Genomic DNA, 19,269 nt, shown 5'->3' with positions numbered 1-19,269 from the left:
TGTGTGCTCGTGTGTGTGTGTGGAACATTCCATTGCCAAAACCGTATGCTGAAACACTGACTGTTTGAAACATGCATGTCAACACAGAACAATCTACATTTCTACAAGGCTTTCAAGTATGCCAGGAAAACAACATGGTGTGAATTGCCATTAATGTTGATTGTCATCAGCGTAATGGGTGGTTTCAGAGAAGCCAAGAACCCAGTGGGTTGTTTAATTTCTTACAGCACTCCTCATGCCCAGCGCCCACAGAAGCCAGAGTGCAGGCATGCCTTCACAGGCCCCCTGCAGGCACCCAGGTGTACAGAATAGGGTGATTAGGTGGTGCTGTGAAGCCAGGCCAGGCATGACGCAGGCGGTGGAATGATTGCATCAATGCTCACAATAACTGCCGCTTTTCAGGGACTGGTGATTGCCATTGTCACTGTCCAGGTACCGAGGAGGTGTGTGCACTCAGTCGTGACCACTTGGCTCTCTGATCAGAACTATCGCACACGCTTCTGTGACCGCGTGCATGAGAGGACGGGGCAGACAGACATGTAGGCAGGCGGATGGACAGTTTCAGTTCCCTTTGGAGCACACACACACACATACCCCTCACCCACACACACACAACACATGCACACATGTAAACACATAGATTTTTATACCCGCATGGTTAGTTTATTCAGTTCTGTTACTGTGTTTATTTCCCCTAAATTTCATTGCTCATCCTGAATTTTTCTTTCCTGTAACATGTTATGTAAATACATTCATTTAGAGCTCGTACTCATATGTGTATGCACATTAACATATTTTTTTACCCTTTCAAAAATGACTTAAGTTGATAGACATTTGAATTAATGACCAACGCAGACTGACACACACAGAGACACACACACATACACACACGCATACATCTGTGCACACACACAAACACACACATACACATACATGCACACACAGAGACACACACACACAACACAAACACACACACACACACACACACACACACACACACACACACACACACACACTTTGAAGATGCACAGAGGCCTCATGAACAAAGCCAGCTGCCGACACACACACACTGGCAATGATGGACAGAATGAGAGAGCTGACAGAGAATGTACAGCCATGTTCTGACAACAGTGTGGTGTAGTGTGGGTCACAATGCTCATCACTCACCCCCTCCCACCTCCCCCTGGCTGCATCCATTGGCCACAGGTGTCTGTCTGTTCCTGCCTCTGACTGTCACCTAGCAACAACACTTTTGATTGTTCACCTTCACTTGAAACCTGTCTGTGTGTGTGAACTGTTCTCTCCAGTATTTGGCTTTGGACAGCTGTCCATGAGATAGGTGTGTGTTTCTGGACTGCCAGTTACACTCACACTGTTGCCAGTGTAGTGTTTTGAAGGTCTGTGTGTGTTTGGAGTGACAGTGGTTCTGATGTTTATGTCACAGCTGGTCTGAGCATGTTTGTACAGGGTACTTTTTATGTGGGGTGAGTCAGTATGTGTAGAAATTGTTGGTGCATCTATCAGTGGGGGTACATGACAGCATTCTGATCTGAGAAGTGGTGTTTTTGTGGACAGGATAGGACACAGGTCACATCAGTGGTATCTTGTGTCTTTCTTCTCCCCATGTTGCATATCTCATCATCTGATGCACGTTGTGCCCTGCTGACTCTGCATCATGCCACATGTACTGTATCTCTTGTGAAACTTCACCACACCACACCACACACCATGCTAAACACAGCACAGCATGAAGCACTTCACACAAGAACACCCTGCAGCACAAGAACACACTGCAGCCCCAACACACCGGTGTGTGTATGTTGTTTTTGTTTGGAGAAACATGGGCAGCAGGACAATGAATGGTGATATAAATGCCTGTCTGCATTCACATACATGTTTGTTTCATGGGTATGTGTTTCCTCAGACCCCTTGTTTCTTTGATCCTTTGTGTGGACATGTGGGGATCAGGCAAGTTCGTTGAAAATTGATTTGAACAGCAGTGGTGGTGGACTTCTTGGCAGCTGTTTTGAAAGGTTCGGTCTTGTCTCTTGAACTGGATCACACTTGATTAGAGCAATGTTCAGAAAGGAAATATCAGAAGCATTCCAGCAATATCAGCTGGGTACTTGCAGTCATTGGTGTGAATTCCAGGAACATAGTGTGGATGTGACTGGTGCCTACATGGTGGTGGATTACCAGACCTATGTGTCAACATCTCTCTTTGGACAGTTTACTCCTTTGGGAAGATTGTGTGCAGAGGGTACAGTATTTGTACAGTGCGTACACAGGGTATATACAGTGTGCACGCAGAGTCAGTTTTCATAATCCCATTACCGTTACAGTTTGGTTTTGTATTCAGGAAGTGTTTCATTCACCCCAAGTCTCCTGGTTGAAAGCTTCACGTGATGTCAGTAGTTCCCTCATTAGTGCATACCCAGCTGAAGGGTCATTTAGGTCAATTGATCAATGAGGCTGGTCAATGACATCTTTTGGTATACCCAGTGTTTACATGTGTGTCATGTGTTTGTGTGTGCAGAGCACATCCTACCACGCTCTGACGCTGAAAGCAGACGTATCCTATCAGTTTCGTGTGCGGGCGGCCAACAGACTGGGCCTGAGCGAGCCCTCACTGCCAACCCCCCCTGTCGTCATGACTGATCCCTTACACACCTCAGAGGACTATGAGTCAGATGGTAAGCATGACCTTGCCCTCTGATCACCCATCACTGCATCGGCTTCTGACCACACTGTGCCACGCTGTCATGTTCATGGTCTCAAGTCCACATGAGTTTCAGAGTTTTGTAGTTTCATGTGCCTGAAGAGTGGCAGCTATGACTGTAGCTTTTTTTTTTTTTTTTTGAGTGTGAGTGCCGAAAAGTCGTTTTGCCATGGCCTTCTCTACACAGCCACTGCCTGATTGGATGACTAATTGAGCGAGTCCTGATGTAATGTCTAACAAATATTGATCTGTTCTTAACTGGGCCATCATCATCACAGAAAGCGAGGATGTTAGCTCTAATTTGGAGGACAAGCCAACTGATAGACAGTTTGTACTCTTTGTATGGTTGATTTACCAGATGTTCTTCACCAAAACTGAAAACATTCTGATTCAGCCAATGATTTGCTTTCTGTGATGGGAGGTCCTGAAGAGTCTTAAGTGTCTGAGGGTGTGACTGTCATTGTGTTCTTACCAACTGTGTCTCTGCAGCAACAACAGCTATTAAAAGCATGACACAGACTGACTTCACGCATGCCCAATGCTAGCAGCAGACCACTCAGTAACCTGTGTTGTGTTGACTGTGCGCTGTAGTTCACATGCCAGCCATTCTCCATTCATTTCTCATAGGTGTAGTTTGGTAGTGTAGACATGCTTTGGAAACTGTCAGCTGCTTTCAGTGTGTGCGCACTCACACACACACACCTACACTTACATGCACATACACATGCATCCGCCCCCTCCCCCCCCCACACACACACACAACACAACACACCATAACACAACACCACACCACACCACACAACACAACACAACACAACACAACACCACACCACACCACACCACACCACACCACTCCACACCACACAGAGATAATGTCTATAGTTTCATTTTGCTTGAGTTCTTTTCAACAGTTGTTGAAAAATGCCTGGATGATACTTGGGTGAACCTGGTCGAGGTTGCTAGTCTGTTGTGCATGATCCACCACCAGGTCTGTCTGTCTTGTCTGTCTGTCTGACTGTCTTTTGGTGTATGTGCATGTTGGAGTAATGTGTAAAGCTAAGGGTTGAAGTGTGGAGAAAAGTGTGGAGTGAAGGAAGAAATGCGGTGTGACCATACGCACTGAGACAGGATGTTGTTTCAGGTTGCTCGGATGTCTTCTCCCCTACCCTTGACTATAGAGACAGAGGTAACAGCCGGGCATGTCATCGGTCTCTGTGCCCTGCCCTGCCTGTACTGGCAGACTGTATTCCTTACTGACATCTCCCATGTCCCTCATAACTTTCTTCTTCTTCCAGTTGTGCCTTCTCTCACATCCCTGTCTCAGGTCAGATCACAGTTGTCGACGATAAAACCAATATTCAACTTTCTTCCATAGTATTTGGGCCAACAGGTGGATGATATTTTCTAGCAGAGCAGAGAGAGAATGCCATTTATTGTGCTTCTCCTGTGAATGATAGATATCATATAAAGGAACAATTAAATGATAGATATAATATAAAAAGCAATTAGATTATGAACTTACTGTACATACAATTGTCTCTTGTTATATCTGAAAGCATTCTTTTCACACGTCTTTGCCAGCAACATGAAGCAAGTCTTGGACAGCAAAGTTCAGACTTGATGTCGGTGGATGATTCTGAAATGGGGAAATTATTGCATGCTCTAGCTAATTAAGAGGAAAGAAGTTTTGTTGCTTTCAAACGAAGACAGGGTCTTGTGTGTAAAGAGTTGAAGTGAAGACCAGCATCAGCTGTGATCTCAGAGGGCATAATGTTATGGTGGTCGGTGTCATTGGGGGAATTCCCCATGTTGATCACTGAGTGGGATGTGACAGTGGCTAATACTTGATGTCAGCATCCCTGTTTACTGTCTCATGTAAACACCCCTGTTAACTGTCTCCTTTGGATAATGCCCTGATGTCAACACCCCTGTTAACTGTTTCCTTTGGATAATACCCTGATGTCAACACCCCTGTTAACTGTCTCCTTTGGATAATACCCTAATGTCAGCACCCCTGTTAACTGTTTTCTTTGGAAAATACCCTGATGTCAACATCCCTGTTAACTGTCTCCTTTGAATAATACACTGATGTGAACACCCCTGTTAACTGTCTCTTTTGGATAATACCCTGATGTGAACACCCCTGTTAACTGTCTCCTTTAAGATAATGCCCTGATGTGAACACCCCTGTTAATTGTCTCCTTTGGATAATGCCCTGATGTGAACACCCCTGTTAACTGTTTCCTTTGGATAATACCCTGATGTCAACACCCCTGTTAACTGTCTCCTTTGGATAATACCCTAATGTCAGCACCCCTGTTAACTGTTTCCTTTGGATAATACCCTGATGTCAACACCCCTGTTAACTGTCTCCTTTGGATAATACCCTAATGTCAGCACCCCTGTTAACTGTTTTCTTTGGAAAATACCCTGATGTCAACACCCCTGTTAACTGTCTCCTTTGGATAATACCCTGATGTCAACACCCCTGTTAACTGTCTCCTTTGGATAATACCTTGATGTCAACACCCCTGTTAACTGTCTCTTTGGATAATACCCTGATGTCAACACCCCTGTTAACTGTCTCCTTTGGATAATACCCTGATGTCAACACCCCTGTTAACTTCTCCTTTGGATAATACCCTGATGTCAGCACCCCTGTTAACTTCTTTGGATAATACCCTGATGTCAACACCCCTGTTAACTGTCTCTTTGGATAATACCCTGATGTCAACACCCCTGTTAACTGTCACCTTTGGATAATACCCTGATGTCAGCACCCCTGTTAAACGCCTCATTTGGGTAATGATCCAATGTCTGCACTGCTGTTCATCGACTGTTTCCTTAGGATGATACCCAGATGTCAACACCCATTTTTACTAATTGTCTCCTTTGAATTGGATTATACCCTGATGTCAACACCCCTCATTGTCTCTTTTGGATAATACCCTGATGTCAGCATCCATCTTGTGTATACTGTGTCTTTCTGGACTGACCAGGGTTTGTGGTGTGGGGAATAATGTTCAGAGAAAACATCTGCAGGTGTTTGAAGCAACACAGTACAGGTTTCTTTATTACTGTGTTGAGCTGCTAAACCATGGGTGAAGGTGATATAAGTCTTCAGAAATAAATTAAGTCATTGTGTGAGAAGCCGTTAGTTCCATAGTGTAAAACTGTTCTGTGACAAATGGTTGTTGTTTTTTTTTGTTTGTTTTTTCTGTTGTTTGTTACTTTTGTGTGTTGTGATATGCCCAAGTATTATAATCTGGCTTTTGCTTTTTCATAACATTGTATAGCAATGCCTTTACTACATCATCTTTGTCTTGATACCAACAGTTGTTTCTAACACAATATTCTTCCATCCTTTTCTAACAGAGTGCATGATATTTTTTTTTTGATCATGTCTTTGCATGTATGGCACTAATCAACTGTTGTTACATGATTAATGGAAATGTTTGATTGAGATTTGTTTGAATCATTGATTGTATCATTGGGAATAGTTGGTCATGAGGTATGGACTTTGCCGTACTCTTTTTGACAGACTTGTGCAGATGTGAAAGAATGTATCTTTGGCCTGCTTTCAGTAATTGTATGCTTAAGTGTAGCAACAACATATGTCTGCATTTTTCCTATCTCTTGTGTCTCTTGACTCTCTCAGTCCTGCCAGCCAGGACCAGAAGAGTAAATGATGTCAACTGTTTCAGAGACTTTGTCTCACTGCAGGAATAAAACTTTGAACTGATTATTTTCAGAATGTAGCGTCTTGTGTACCAGCAGAGTTAGGAATGTGACTCGGACCATTTTAAATATGACATATCTACCATGCAACATGTTATTGTCACTCATCAGACTTTGTACAATCCAGGGCTGATTTGCATCATTAATCTATTAATCTTAAGTTTGCTTAGCATTCAGATTCCTAAGTCTAAGCAATTAGCGTGGAGTTAAGAATATTCTTACCATCAAGCAAACTTAGTGTTGCCAAGATTCCTCATGCAACCCAGCACAGGCCTGTTCAGTTCTTGTACCTTGTGTGAACCTAGCTCTGACTTCTCTTGATGCCTCACATCACCTTTGGCTTCCAGGTGATGAGACCATGACCAGTAACATGGGGTTTGCTTTTGCAGATGAACTTCCATTCGAACCTCGGGAAGTGACCCTGGCTCCTGGCAGAAAGTTCGAGGACCACTATGAGTACCTCCATGAAGTTGGAAAGTAAGTTCTTTCTGGGATTCTGACCTGTTGAATGGGAAGACTGTTGACTGTGATTACAGTCTGGTGCTGTCATATGCTGTAGCATATCTATAGTGATTTTGGTGTTCTTATGATCAGTTCCAGTCAGTTTCTTACAGACACAGAACTGGGTGTTAGTGTATTTCTTAAACTGAAGAATATACTTGTATCTGCATGTGTGAAGATGTGTACTTGAGGGCTGATATTTTTGGCTGTGGGAATAAGCAGTTTATTTCTTGAAAGTCTATACAAACTCCACACACATTCTGATGGGATGTTTTTGGGAACTTAACAGTGTAGACAATATATGCTATATGTTTCTTCAGGACAGATCTTACAGTGTATTTATTGAGTGGCAGGTTGGGAGGGGTCTGCAAATAGTACAGTTTGATATCTGGGCAAGTTTGGCAGTGTGTACAAATGACATGGGGATGTAGAGGTCAGTAAGCAGCGTGTTCAAATGACATGAGTGTTGCTGCAGGGGCAAGTTTGGCAGTGTGTACAAATGACATGTGTTGCTGCAGGGGCAAGTTTGGCAGTGTGTACAAATGACATGTGTTGCTGCAGGGGCAAGTTTGGCAGTGTGTACAAATGACATGTGTGTCGCTGCAGGGGCAAGTTTGGCAGTGTGTACAAATGACATGTGTTGTTGCAGGGGCAAGTTTGGCAGTGTGTACAAATGACATGTGTTGTTGCAGGGGCAAGTTTGGCAGTGTGTACAAATGCAAGGACAAGCAGACGGGGAAGATTTGGGCGGCCAAAGTTCTGAAGGTGCGGGAGAAGGAGAAGGGGGCGGTGCGACAGGAGGTGGAGGTGATGAACCATCTGGCCCATCCCAAGCTGCTGATGCTGTGGGATGCCTTTGAGGCCCCGCGTACCATGGTGCTCGTCATGGAATTGTGAGTCATCCCTCCTGCTCTCCCTGCAACACTCTGACCTTGACTGTAAACTGTGATACAACTCTTCTGTACTATAGCTTGCAGTCAGTCAGTTTTTTTTGCTTGAAAAAAGAGAAGAAATCTATGCTTGTTTTTACTGTTCATATGTACCATATGTGGAGCACTCTGAAGTCCTTCCTGGGTTATTTGCTGTTCTGATATTTGCTAAGTACCATGATCATGACTGGATGTTTTTCTGCAGTGCACTTCAGCTATATTTGTTGAATTCTTAGTTTGAGTCTGTATTCTTTATCTCCCAGGAATCTAGAAATGAAAAGGACCATTATGAGAAAGTAAATCTGATACATCACTAGAAATCTAAAAATGAAAAGGGCTGTTATGAGAAAGTAAATTAGATACATCACTAGATAATGCACTTTACCTGTTTTGAAAACAAGATGAAACAAGGGGTGAGGAGGGGGGAACCTGATGGTGATGCGGGTTATGTGAAGTGACTACAGCAGAGCAATGATCACCTCTTGTAACCATGCAAGTAAACCAGCGGCATCATTCCCACCTTTATGGTTTTGCAGTGTGGCAGCTGGCGAGCTGTTTGAGCGCGTGATCCGCGACGACTTTGTGCTGACGGAGCGTGACTGTGTGCACTTCGTGCGTCAGATCTGCAGTGGGGTGGGCTACATGCACAGCAAGAGCATCCTGCACCTGGACCTCAAGCCGGAGAACGTGCTGTGCGTGGCGGAGCACTCCAACCAGATCAAGATCATCGACTTTGGCCTGGCCAGGTTCTTCAAGCCAGGTGACAGCCTGCAGGTCCTCTTCGGCACCCCAGAGTTCATTGCCCCGGAGGTTGTCAACTACGATGCCATCAGCTTCTCCACTGACATGTGGAGCATCGGAGTCATCTGCTACATCTTGTAAGTTACTTTTGCTGGAGTCACACATGCCCTGTGCCTTGTTTTTTGTGTGTGTGTGTTGTGGTGGTGGTCTTTTTCTGGTCAGCTTTGTGAAACATTTTAGTGGAGGAAACCATTCAGATGATGTTGTGTTTATATTTTCTTGTGTTTCCAGTCTCTTTTGCTGTATGCTTTATCTGATCGGGATGCGGTAAGGATAGGCGTATTGGCAAGGCCTGGGTGGGAATGTATGAATACATTTTTGTAACGGATCTCAAAGACAAATGGATTGATTCTGTAGTGCTGAAAGAATAAATATTTTAGTCTAGAAAAAGACTAAATAAATTTGTGAGTGTACTTTAATTCTGGCATGATTTTCAACATTTAGACATACAGCTATTCATGTGTATATGATTATGAGTGTGCATTTGTGTGTGTGCATGTGTGTGTGTGTGTGTGTGTGTGTGTTTGTCGCAATATGTTTCAGCCAAAAATTTAGATTTGTATAAAGCGTGTGAGTTGCAAGATGTCTTGGACAAAAATTCAGATGCGTATAATGTGTGTATGTTGCAGGCTGTCAGGGTTGTCACCCTTCCTGGGAGACAACGACGCAGAGACCCTGGCCAATGTGACCAGCGGTGAATATGACTTTGACGATGACTTCGATGACATCTCCGACAAGGCCAAGGACTTTATTAGCCACCTGCTTGTCAAGCGAAAAGAGTGAGTGGCCCTGGCAGACGGTCAGGTAGCAGTGCTGTGGCCCGCATTGCTGTGAGGGGGGAGGGATTGGATGAAGGGAACATCATGGGTTAGGCATTGTGAACAGTTCATGCTGTAACCACATTATTGTAGGGAAAAGAGTTACTTAGCTGCTGTGAGAAAAGAATGGGTCTTGGTTCTTTTATGGTAGTTGATGGGTGTAATAATATATTTTTGTAGATCAGGAGTCTTCGTTTTTTTTAAAACTGGATAAGGGAAAGAGATTCACCTTTATACTTGTTGATAAAAGATAACAACAACAACAGAAAACAATAGGACTTAAAGTAATAGAGCTTTACTCACCATGTTTATTTACTATGAAGAAAGCTTGTCTTCTTTCACAAAAAAACCCCCAAAAACATGTCACCATGAAGATCCCTGACTCGCTTTAGATCTGATCCCACACAGGCAGAATGCTGAACGCTGTCAAAATGTCACATTGTGGTGCATTGCAGAAAGCGCCAGACGATCGCAGAGTGTGAGAAGCACCCCTGGCTGTCAGAGGAAGACCAGCGCATCCGCTGTAAACGCCTCAACACAGACCGTCTGCGCTGCTTCATGGCACGGCGCAAGTGGCAGGTTAGCTCCCTTTTCGTGTTGGTTTTCTGCATTTTCTCCTTGTGGTGTCACGATTGAGAATGAATGAAGAGAGAGGGAGAGAGAGAGAGAGAGAGAAGCATGGATGTGAATAAATGGGGGGACAGAGATACATGGGTGAATGGATGGAGAGTTAAAGGGAGGTGTATGTGAATAGACAGAAGAGACAGAAAGAGGCATGTGTAAGAATAGATGGAGAGTCCACTTGAAAATCTGTTTTGACAGAAAAGAGATGAATGAGATGGGTTCAAAGTATGCACATTCTAACAAATGACATGTGCATTGCAGTGTAACTGTGTCTTGAGCATGAAGCCACTCACAAACCTGTCTTATAGTGTCATAATAAATTAAGCACAAAGTGACCTATAAAGTAATGAAAGCCCACAGTTTTGCCAAGAAGGAGGGTTGTGCTATTGATATGCCTGCATTTTATGGGGTGAAAGATGGCTGGAGAACTACTTTGAATGTAGTATAGTACAGCTGTACATTCCCGGAATAGGGGCAGTCATGTGTAGTCTGTAGTCTCTGTTGTAAACAGGCAGCTTCTTGTCAATAACACATTGCTCAGTATTAGGAACAGATATGCTTGGATTTATCTCCATTGTGTGAACCTGTTTGAAGCTTTAGAGTTTAGTGCAGAGTGATTATGCTTTGGTACTTAAAGCTGTAAGTGTGAGTGCATAAAGTTGATATTGGCCAAAATTTTTTGTTTTGTTTTGTCTAATGTTTCTGACTTGTATTTTGGTGTGTAACAGAGTGCATGTTACTGTCAGTAAATGGTGGTTAGTTTTTGTTTTTTACCACTATTGTTGTGGTTTGAATATCTGTCTTGGACGAGACAGTAGACCACCACATGTGCACCTATGCACCTGACAAGTAAGGAATACATAGCACGAAGGGAGAATCCCTGAAAATATTTAGTTCTTGAAAATCCTCTTTGAGAAACAGGTCCATATGCTTACTGAAAACAGGTAAGGGGAAAAAGGAGAGAAAAAGTGTCATGGAAACATTCCTTGCCAGGGGAGAGTAGTGAAACTTTCACTTCATAAGTTCATAAGAATCTGTTGCAACAAGAAAGCTAGGGGAAAAAATACACATATGATATATATATATATATATATATATAATAAATCCAACGCACCACAAAGCCATGTCAATTAATTTTATGACAGGGATGCTTTTACTGTGTTCGTTAAGTGTTATGCATTTTAAGATATTCTTTAGTCAGTTGTGCATTTCTGGAAAAAAAAAAAAGGTAACAATTTTCAGAAAGTTGTGTTTTTCTGAGGTGGTGTTCAGTTGTGACAACAACATTTTTTTAGCAGTATATGGCCTACATGTTTGACAGCATGCATTGTTTCTGTTTTGACTTGAACCTACTGACTTGTTTCAGTTTTGACAATACAAAACTATGTGAACAAATGTGAAAGTATTGTTCACCTGTGACAGTTTTACATCTGTTTTACATCGTGTACCTGTGTGAAAATGTATGTTGTTTCTTCATGACGCATCTGTATTCTAGAAAAGCCTGGTGTGTGATCTGTTGTTAGAAGTATGCTCTAGGAGTGAGTGTTGTTTTCACTGAAGACACATACACTGTAACATGTTAACCAGGTGTGCATGTATGAAAATGTATCATTCTATATTTACAGCCGTAACCCATGTAGCAGAGACAAAAAAAAAAAAAAAAAAAAAAAAAAAGAAAAGAAAGTGGTAAAGTGTGTGTGGTGGACAAGTGATAACCAGATATACTTTGGTTTGCTAGTGGGAGGACGACCTTGACTGCTGAAAGCTTGACAATCCCGATGAACATGTAGGACCCAGGGGGTACTTACCGCTCCTCTCTCTTCTTTCTCTTCTTTGTACGTCCCTCACACCGTGCTTTTTTTTGCTGTTGGCGTGTGTGTAGGGAGGTAGCTTGGGGCTCTGCTGACCGTCTGTCTGGGCAAGGTGTCCTCCTGTCATGTCAGGCTTTATCCCACCTTTTGCTGTGTGTGTGTGTGTGTGTGTGTGTGTGCGTGCGCGCATGTGTTTGTATATATGTATTTGTGTGCGTGATGCTTATGTCTATGCATGTGGCTAGGTATATATTTATGTATGTGGCTATGTATTTATGTATGTGATTCTGTGTGTGTGTGTGTGTATATGTGTGTGTGTGTGTGTGTGTGTCTGTTAGCGGATATGCACATGTGTATGCGTGTACATGTGGCCATGTATGTACATGTGTGTGATTCTCAGTGTGTGTGTGTGTGTTGTACCCAACAGCATCTGTTTCTTCTGTTCATCTTGGGGTATTCCGCTTTTTTTTTTTTTTTTTAATTTTTTTTTTTAGGGCTCTTTCACTTGTATTCTTGTGGAGTGTTGTAATACTGCATGTAAAAGCTAGAGGGACTCCCCTGACTTGTTTGTTTGCTGTGTGTGTTCAGCGTGTGAAGGGCAGCACAGGATGGTTTCGCACTGCCAGGGTAGAGCGTGCCGTTGCATGTTGCTTTAGCTCTAGTGGATCGTTTCCCCCTTAACTGTCTGTCCCACTGTTTGTCCCCCTTCTCTCACTCTCTCTCTCTCTGTCTCTCTCTCTCTCTCTCGGTCTCTGTCTCTCTGTGTCTGTGTTGTCCCATTGTAAATGTGGTGTCTTCGCTTTGATGTTCTCTGAAGGTCAGGAACAGCATGGATGATTTTTGCCTGTTTTATTATTTTTCATTTTTCTTTTATCTTTCTTGTGCTGGTATGTGTACAGTTACAGTTGCAGCAGCAGTCTGTATCATTCACACACACAGGTGCACACATATATATGCACGTACACACACACAAACAGAGAAAACACACACACACACACACACACACACACACACACACACACACACACACACACAATTTTACCTCCTGCCAGGTCTTTGATTTTCCCAAGTAGCTGTCATCTACAGAATGTTTTGCGCTGTGATAATGGTTGACATAGTAGTGTCTGGTGTATTGTCTGTACTTTTGTTATATTTGTAATTAATAACATTTTTTTTATTAAAGTAGTCCTTAGCATGCAAGTATCTATCATAGTAATCCTTTGCATGCAATTATGTGATTATAGCGTTTCTTAGCATGTGGTTATCTAATCAAAGCAGTCCTTAGCATGCAGATATATAATGACTTTTTGCACAAGCAATTCATAGCATGCCATAGCATGTGTTTTAGTACTGTTAAAAAGAAAAAAAGGCATTGCCATTTTACGATGTTAGCATGCAGATGATTGCTAGAATATCAGCATGTAGCATTATCTACTTTGCCCACACTGCAGTCAGGTGCATTGAGCAGAATGTTATTTTGTGAAGGACAGTTGTTTGTAAACAATGTATGATGTTTGGCATGTTTAGTTTGTGACCTTGCTGCCAGGTATTGTAGAGACTCCAGAAGTATTGAGAGACTGTATGGTGTGATGCAAGACTAACAACCAGTCACACATGCATGTAACAAACGGCATGCCCACAAAACTCTGCTCCTCTCACTGTGCATATAACTGACACCTCACTTAATCCATGATTCTGGTCAAGAAAGAAGGGAAGTTAGTGGCTGTACTTGTGGATATGTAGAGGTGGCTGTGTGTTTGTGTGTGTGTGTGTTTGTGCTGGGGAGGGACACCTGACTTGCTGTGTTCTCACTGCTGCATGTTGTGTGTGTGCTGACAGAAAACAGGCAACGCTATCCGTGCTCTGGGTCGCATGGCCTCCATGCAGAAGCTGCTGGCAGGGGGAGGCAGCACCACCAGTCGCAGCAGCAGCAGCTCTGTCTCTTCCCTTTCTGATGCCGCCTCTGGCGCTCCATCCGCTTCCGGCGTCTCCACGCCTGTCTTCTCCCCGCCACTTCACCACCCCACCTCCGCTCACCACCCCCTGTCTTCTGCAGCGGTGAGGGAGGTGGAGGAGAAGAGGGAGACATCACCACTCGCTGCCAACACTACAGGAGGAGCAGACACAAAGAAGGGAGAGAATAAACGGGCCACAGAGACTGACAGTGATTCGAGGAAGGCAGCAGTAGCAACAGCAACAACAACAGCAACAACAACAGCTACAGCTACAGCAGCAGGCGGTCAGTCCTCGCCCTCTTCCTGGAGGCGGTCAAGGAACGAGGGTGGAGGAGGGCGTACCTCATCACCACCCCCTCCAGCCCCCAGTGGCCGGTCCAAACTGACACACCACGAGGTGCACAATGACCCTGCTGATGTCACTGACAGCACCCAGACTGCCCGTCGCCGTGATCACGCCTTGCCACAGTCCTGTGCCACCACCACCACCACTACCACCAACAACAACACCAAGACTGACAGGTTCTCCCCTAGCCGAGCGCCACGTGAACCCCCGGCAGACTCGAACCCTGGCCAGCCGTGCGCTCCCCGTTTCCTGAAGGAGATGGTGGACTGCACAGCCTTCAAGGGGGACGTGGTGCGCTTTGACGTTACAGTAACTGGCCAGCCGCCGCCACGCCTCACCTGGATGCTGGAGGAGGAGGAGGTAGAGGAGGACGAGAGACATATCCTGGAGCTGGGGGAGAACGGACAATGTTCCCTGATCGTTCGCCATGTCAGCGAGGACGACGAGGGGGAGTACCTCTGCAAGGCCCTCAACAGCCAGGGGGAAGCCAGCTGTGTCGCTGACCTCCACGTCTACAACATGGGGACAGTGTGACGTGACCTTGACCTTCACGGTCACCAGCTGGTTGTCCCTTCCATGACGTGACGCCTTGAGGTGAGGTGTGGGAAGTGCTGAGGTCCTCAGGGAGGACACACCCTGGATGTGACCTGACGGCCCCCACCACCCCCTGTCCCCATGGTGAACGAACTGTCACCTCACGGCCTCTACCACAACATTGTCTTTAAGTTCATCTTCTTGGTTTCTCATCTTTTTTTTCTTTTTTTTTTTGAGGTTTTTTTGGTGTTTTTTTTTGTTTGTTCATAACTCATATTTATATCCTTAACCAATAAAATGGTGCTGCCTGTACTGTCTTGGAAAACAAGTAAGTGGAAGTTCATAATCATTGTTTTTTAATTGGAGGTGTTTATCATTACTTTTGTTTACATCACACACAAAAAAAGTCATACGTTTTGTTGACCTTTATAGTCTAGTAAAAAACAAAACAAACAACCACCAGCAAATCACAAGTTCATGTACTTTGGATGACCCAAAGGCTTTGTCTGCTACGTCCCGTGTTTTCTTGGGCTGTAGGACACACTGTCGGGGGGACTGTCCTTCAGTTCCTCAACAGCAGTATTGGATGTCCCTGACACACGTATCCCCTCTTCCCCCATGCCCCGACAGTCTCTCCTCAACAGTCCATTTTTCGATCTGACCCTCACTCTGACCCTGATGGGACAGCAGGCGAAGCCTTGCTCAACCATTGCTGACCCCCCTCCCACCCCTTTCCATCCTGACCACTGGGCACTCAATGGCTGTGGATGTATATTCTGTTGTAGCATATTTAAAGTGTGGTTTGAGGTGGTGTGGATTAGCTCCCATGCCTTGTAGAATTCCCTGAGGAGTAATCACAGACACTGGACTGAAGTGTGGAAGGATTTTGGTTTATTGAGGTGTTCAAGTTTTCTTGCTGTGGACGAGGTTGTATTTATTTCAGTGGAGGCAGGGAAATGATGTATCGTATCACTTGCCCAGTTGTCAGGATGGAGTGCCAACATCCTATCTTAAAGGTTCCACACCTTCAGTTTTTCCTGTGTTTTTTTGTTGTTTTGTTTTTGTTCTTTTCCTTCTGATCAGGATCAACAGCAATGTTTGCATGCACTGTACATGAACTTTGCGCAATAAACGTTTTTGTCATCAAGTTTGGTCTGTGCGTGGTGTGTGTGTGTGTGTGTGCTTGTTGTCTTTCTGTCAGATGTACTGTTTTGTTTGTCAAATGTTAAGAACTGGTTTATTAAGGACACACACACACACACACACACACACACACACACAGAATGTGCGTGCAGAAAGCTTTATTCATGGTCGGCTCGACACATTAATTTACAAGGTTTGGCACAAAGGGAAAGCACTGTGCAGGGGAGACCACCTGTGGGATGACTCAATATATGCACCATGCACTCTGCATTGCCACACAGCCAGCACTGAACAGCAGGAACGGCACTGGTTCAGTTCAGTTTGGAGATACAGACCACTGATGAACTGTGAAGGCGCAACAAAATCGGTGCAGACTGAGGCAGGAGTGGAATGTAGATAAGATCAGACATAAAAAAAGAACGTGTCCAGTGCTTTGTTTTGGAAGACAGGACAGGAAAAGAGGCACTCTTTAGTTTTCTTCCCTACACTGGGGATCACACAGCAAAAAAAAATCTGAAATACACGTTTCAAAACAAAGCAATTGGACACACACACACACACACACGCACGCACGCACGCACGCACAACACTGTGTCTCTCGCCTTCACAGAACTGCCATTCTGTATCTTACTGTTCCACCCCTCTCCCCCATCCCTCACGAATAAATACCACTCATTCAGTGGTCAAACTGTCCACGCTTAACCCCCACCCCACCCCCTCCTGCCCTCGTTCCTCCACATACCCCCCATCAATCCCCATCTCCTCCATTCCAAGGATGTGTCAAAGCGTATACAGTGATCCATATACGCTAAAGATTGAAAGTCTTAATTCAAAAAGCATAAACCTATCGTGCTAGTCAGGCCTTGAAAACCTGTCTCATGTTACAGGAGAGAGAACAGAGGGATAGGCTGCTGTATGTTACAAAAGAGCCTGCCTTATGTACCGGAAAAGGAGGGAGAACCTGCCTTGTGCTACAAGAAAGGAGAGGTATCATGAATGTCGTTCAGCGCTCGTTATGATGGCACCATTGGCAGGCTGTCTGACCAACTCAATGCCAGGACTGGCAGGGCCACAGTGGGTCTGCCAGAGAACAGAACTTCAACAGGATGGCAGAGAGGGTCAGTGAAAAAAAAGACTGTCTTTCGAACGGTCAGTCTGTTACTGGCGTGGACAGCAGAGTTGTCGAGTATTGCACAGGTCCTGGCTGGACACGGGGCGTCACGTGCGCCCCTTTTGTCCGTGCATTGCAGATACACAGGGAACACACTATTTGGGGGTTGATTATAGTACGTGGGTGATAAGGCAATACATCGTTTCGATTTCGAAACAGTTATGTGGTTGACAAGAGAATACAACATTCGGATTTCAATATAATCACGTGTTATCAAGGGAACAAACCATTCCGAATTTGATATGCAGAACAAGAGCCTTTACAAAATAGGTATACGCAACGTTACATCCGAAGACTATACAGTTGCTGGGACAAAAATCATCAAACAATCATGGACATACTGACAATATTCACTTTTCAATTTACATCCGTTGTTGTTGTTGGACAGATTTGCATTATCAGGTTCATTCCAAATGTTATCACAGAAACAGCTTCTGAGCCAACAATTCACTTTAACAACATGTTGCATATTATTTTGAAATCATCATAGGCATTCGATCCGCAAGGCATTCAATATCGATTCAACAACAACATTTCCTGGTGTACCCTTCCCTACCTGTGTTTATGATGTGACAGGGTACAGACTGAACTTTAAGCCTGAAAGACGAGTGAGATGCTAACTAGATCCTGACTGGTCATGACATATGTACTGAGCTTTTTTGTGTTTCGGACATGAACTTGCGGTTGAAGTGATAGAAGTAAAACGGGGCAGGAGCCAAGTCCCACTCCCCCTCATCATCACACCAGTCCGCACGCTGTCTGTCAAAGCACCGGGAATACCACACAGAGACACAGGATAACGCCCACAGCAGACTACAAAGTAAGTGTACAGACCCAGCCCCCCGCCCCACCCCCCCACACCCCAAGCAGGAATTGGAAACAGACTAAGATGTACCTCCACCTTTTTGAGGCACTGGCCCACAGTGCAGAGTGATGCGATCAGGACACCTCTGACACACACACACATGGTGGGGTGCAGGTGGTGAAAGCAAACTCTTAATGACCAACAACACAATGAATCAAAATAAAGCGTGTGCACTCAAGTGCGCACTGTGTGTGTGTGTGTGTGTGTGTGTGTGTGTCTGTGTGTCTGTGTCTGTGTCTGTGTGTCTCTGTGTGTCTGTGTGTGTCTATGTGTGTCTGTGTGTGTGTGTGTGTGTTCGGCGGGTTCACAGGAAGGGGGCCGATTTGGAGGGGGGAGCCCATTTGGCATGCATGCACTCAGGGGGCGGGATGAAGTCATTGGGGTTGACGATGCCAGCCACGATGTCGAAGAAGTCTGTGGTGATGGTGGTGTTGAGCGTCTCGTAGTCCGGGATCAGCACCTCCTTGATGGGGTAGCAGTTCTTCAGGCTGAATGTGCCCACCCAGAACTCGCCTGAAACACACAGCATACACCACTCTGTACCCACGACTAAATCCCTTTTAGACAGCCATGACTTCCCCCTTGGAACGCCAGAACACTCATGACTAAATCCCTTTCAGACAGCCATGACGTCCCCCTAGGAACGCCAGAACACTTAGGACTAAATTCCTTTCAGACAGCCATGACTTCCCCCTAGGAACGTCAGAACACCCAGGACTAAATTCCTTTCAGACAGCCATGACTTCCCCCTAGGAACGTCAGAACACCAAGGACTAAATTCCTTTCAGACAGCCATGACGTACCCTAGGAACGCCAGAACACTCAGGACTAAATCTCTTTTAGACAGCCATGACGTCCCCCTAGGAACGCCAGAACACTCAGGACTAAATTCCTTTTAGACAGCCATGACGTCCCCCTAGAAACGCCAGAAGAACACTTAGGACTAAATCCCTTTCAGACAGCCATGACGTCCCCCTAGGAACGCCAGAAGAACACCCAGGACCACTCCCCTCCTTCAGATAGCCAACGGACCCCCCCTCGCCACCTCCTCCCCACCCTCACCCCTTGAGAACGCCAGACGGACCTCCCATGTGGACAGAAATCCTGGACTCGTATGTGCCGTCAGTAAGCCAAAGACAATAAAAGAAAGAAAGTAATCTGCCGCACAGTGTGTTCCTGTCACTCTCATTAGTCATCAACTTCGTATCATTTTCTTCTTCTCCTTGTTTCCAACCAGCTCTGCTTTATCAGCGAAAACGAAAAGTGACTATGAACGGCAAGAACTGTCTTCTTGCGTGTTTTGCGGACATTTAA

At 44.8% G+C, this 19,269-nt stretch overlaps 2 protein-coding genes across 5 annotated transcripts in view; one reads left to right on the top strand and one right to left on the bottom strand.

Moving 5' to 3' along the window:
- LOC143286078 (uncharacterized) overlaps positions 1-15,923 on the top strand; it is a 58,229-nt gene extending 42,306 nt beyond the window's left edge. For all 4 annotated transcript variants that reach the window (XM_076593668.1, XM_076593658.1, XM_076593677.1 and 1 more), the window contains exons 16-23: positions 2,537-2,693; positions 3,861-3,905; positions 6,847-6,934; positions 7,651-7,851; positions 8,424-8,765; positions 9,318-9,467; positions 9,962-10,085; positions 13,781-15,923. In XM_076593668.1, the coding sequence (XP_076449783.1) occupies positions 2,537-2,693; positions 3,861-3,905; positions 6,847-6,934; positions 7,651-7,851; positions 8,424-8,765; positions 9,318-9,467; positions 9,962-10,085; positions 13,781-14,776 (2,103 nt within the window). In that variant the 3' untranslated portion in view covers positions 14,777-15,923. The remainder of the gene's footprint in view (positions 1-2,536; positions 2,694-3,860; positions 3,906-6,846; positions 6,935-7,650; positions 7,852-8,423; positions 8,766-9,317; positions 9,468-9,961; positions 10,086-13,780) is intronic.
- A 137-nt stretch (positions 15,924-16,060) lies between these two features.
- LOC143286106 (mammalian ependymin-related protein 1-like) overlaps positions 16,061-19,269 on the bottom strand; it is a 9,816-nt gene continuing 6,607 nt past the window's right edge. The window contains exon 4 of the mRNA XM_076593700.1: positions 16,061-18,468. Coding sequence (XP_076449815.1) covers positions 18,260-18,468 — 209 coding nt within the window. The 3' untranslated portion in view covers positions 16,061-18,259. The remainder of the gene's footprint in view (positions 18,469-19,269) is intronic.

The sequence above is a fragment of the Babylonia areolata genome, chromosome 1 (genome assembly GCF_041734735.1).
Source record: "Babylonia areolata isolate BAREFJ2019XMU chromosome 1, ASM4173473v1, whole genome shotgun sequence".
Classification (NCBI taxonomy): Eukaryota; Metazoa; Mollusca; class Gastropoda; order Neogastropoda; family Buccinidae; genus Babylonia; species Babylonia areolata.
This window is presented reverse-complemented; position numbering and strand designations above follow the sequence as displayed.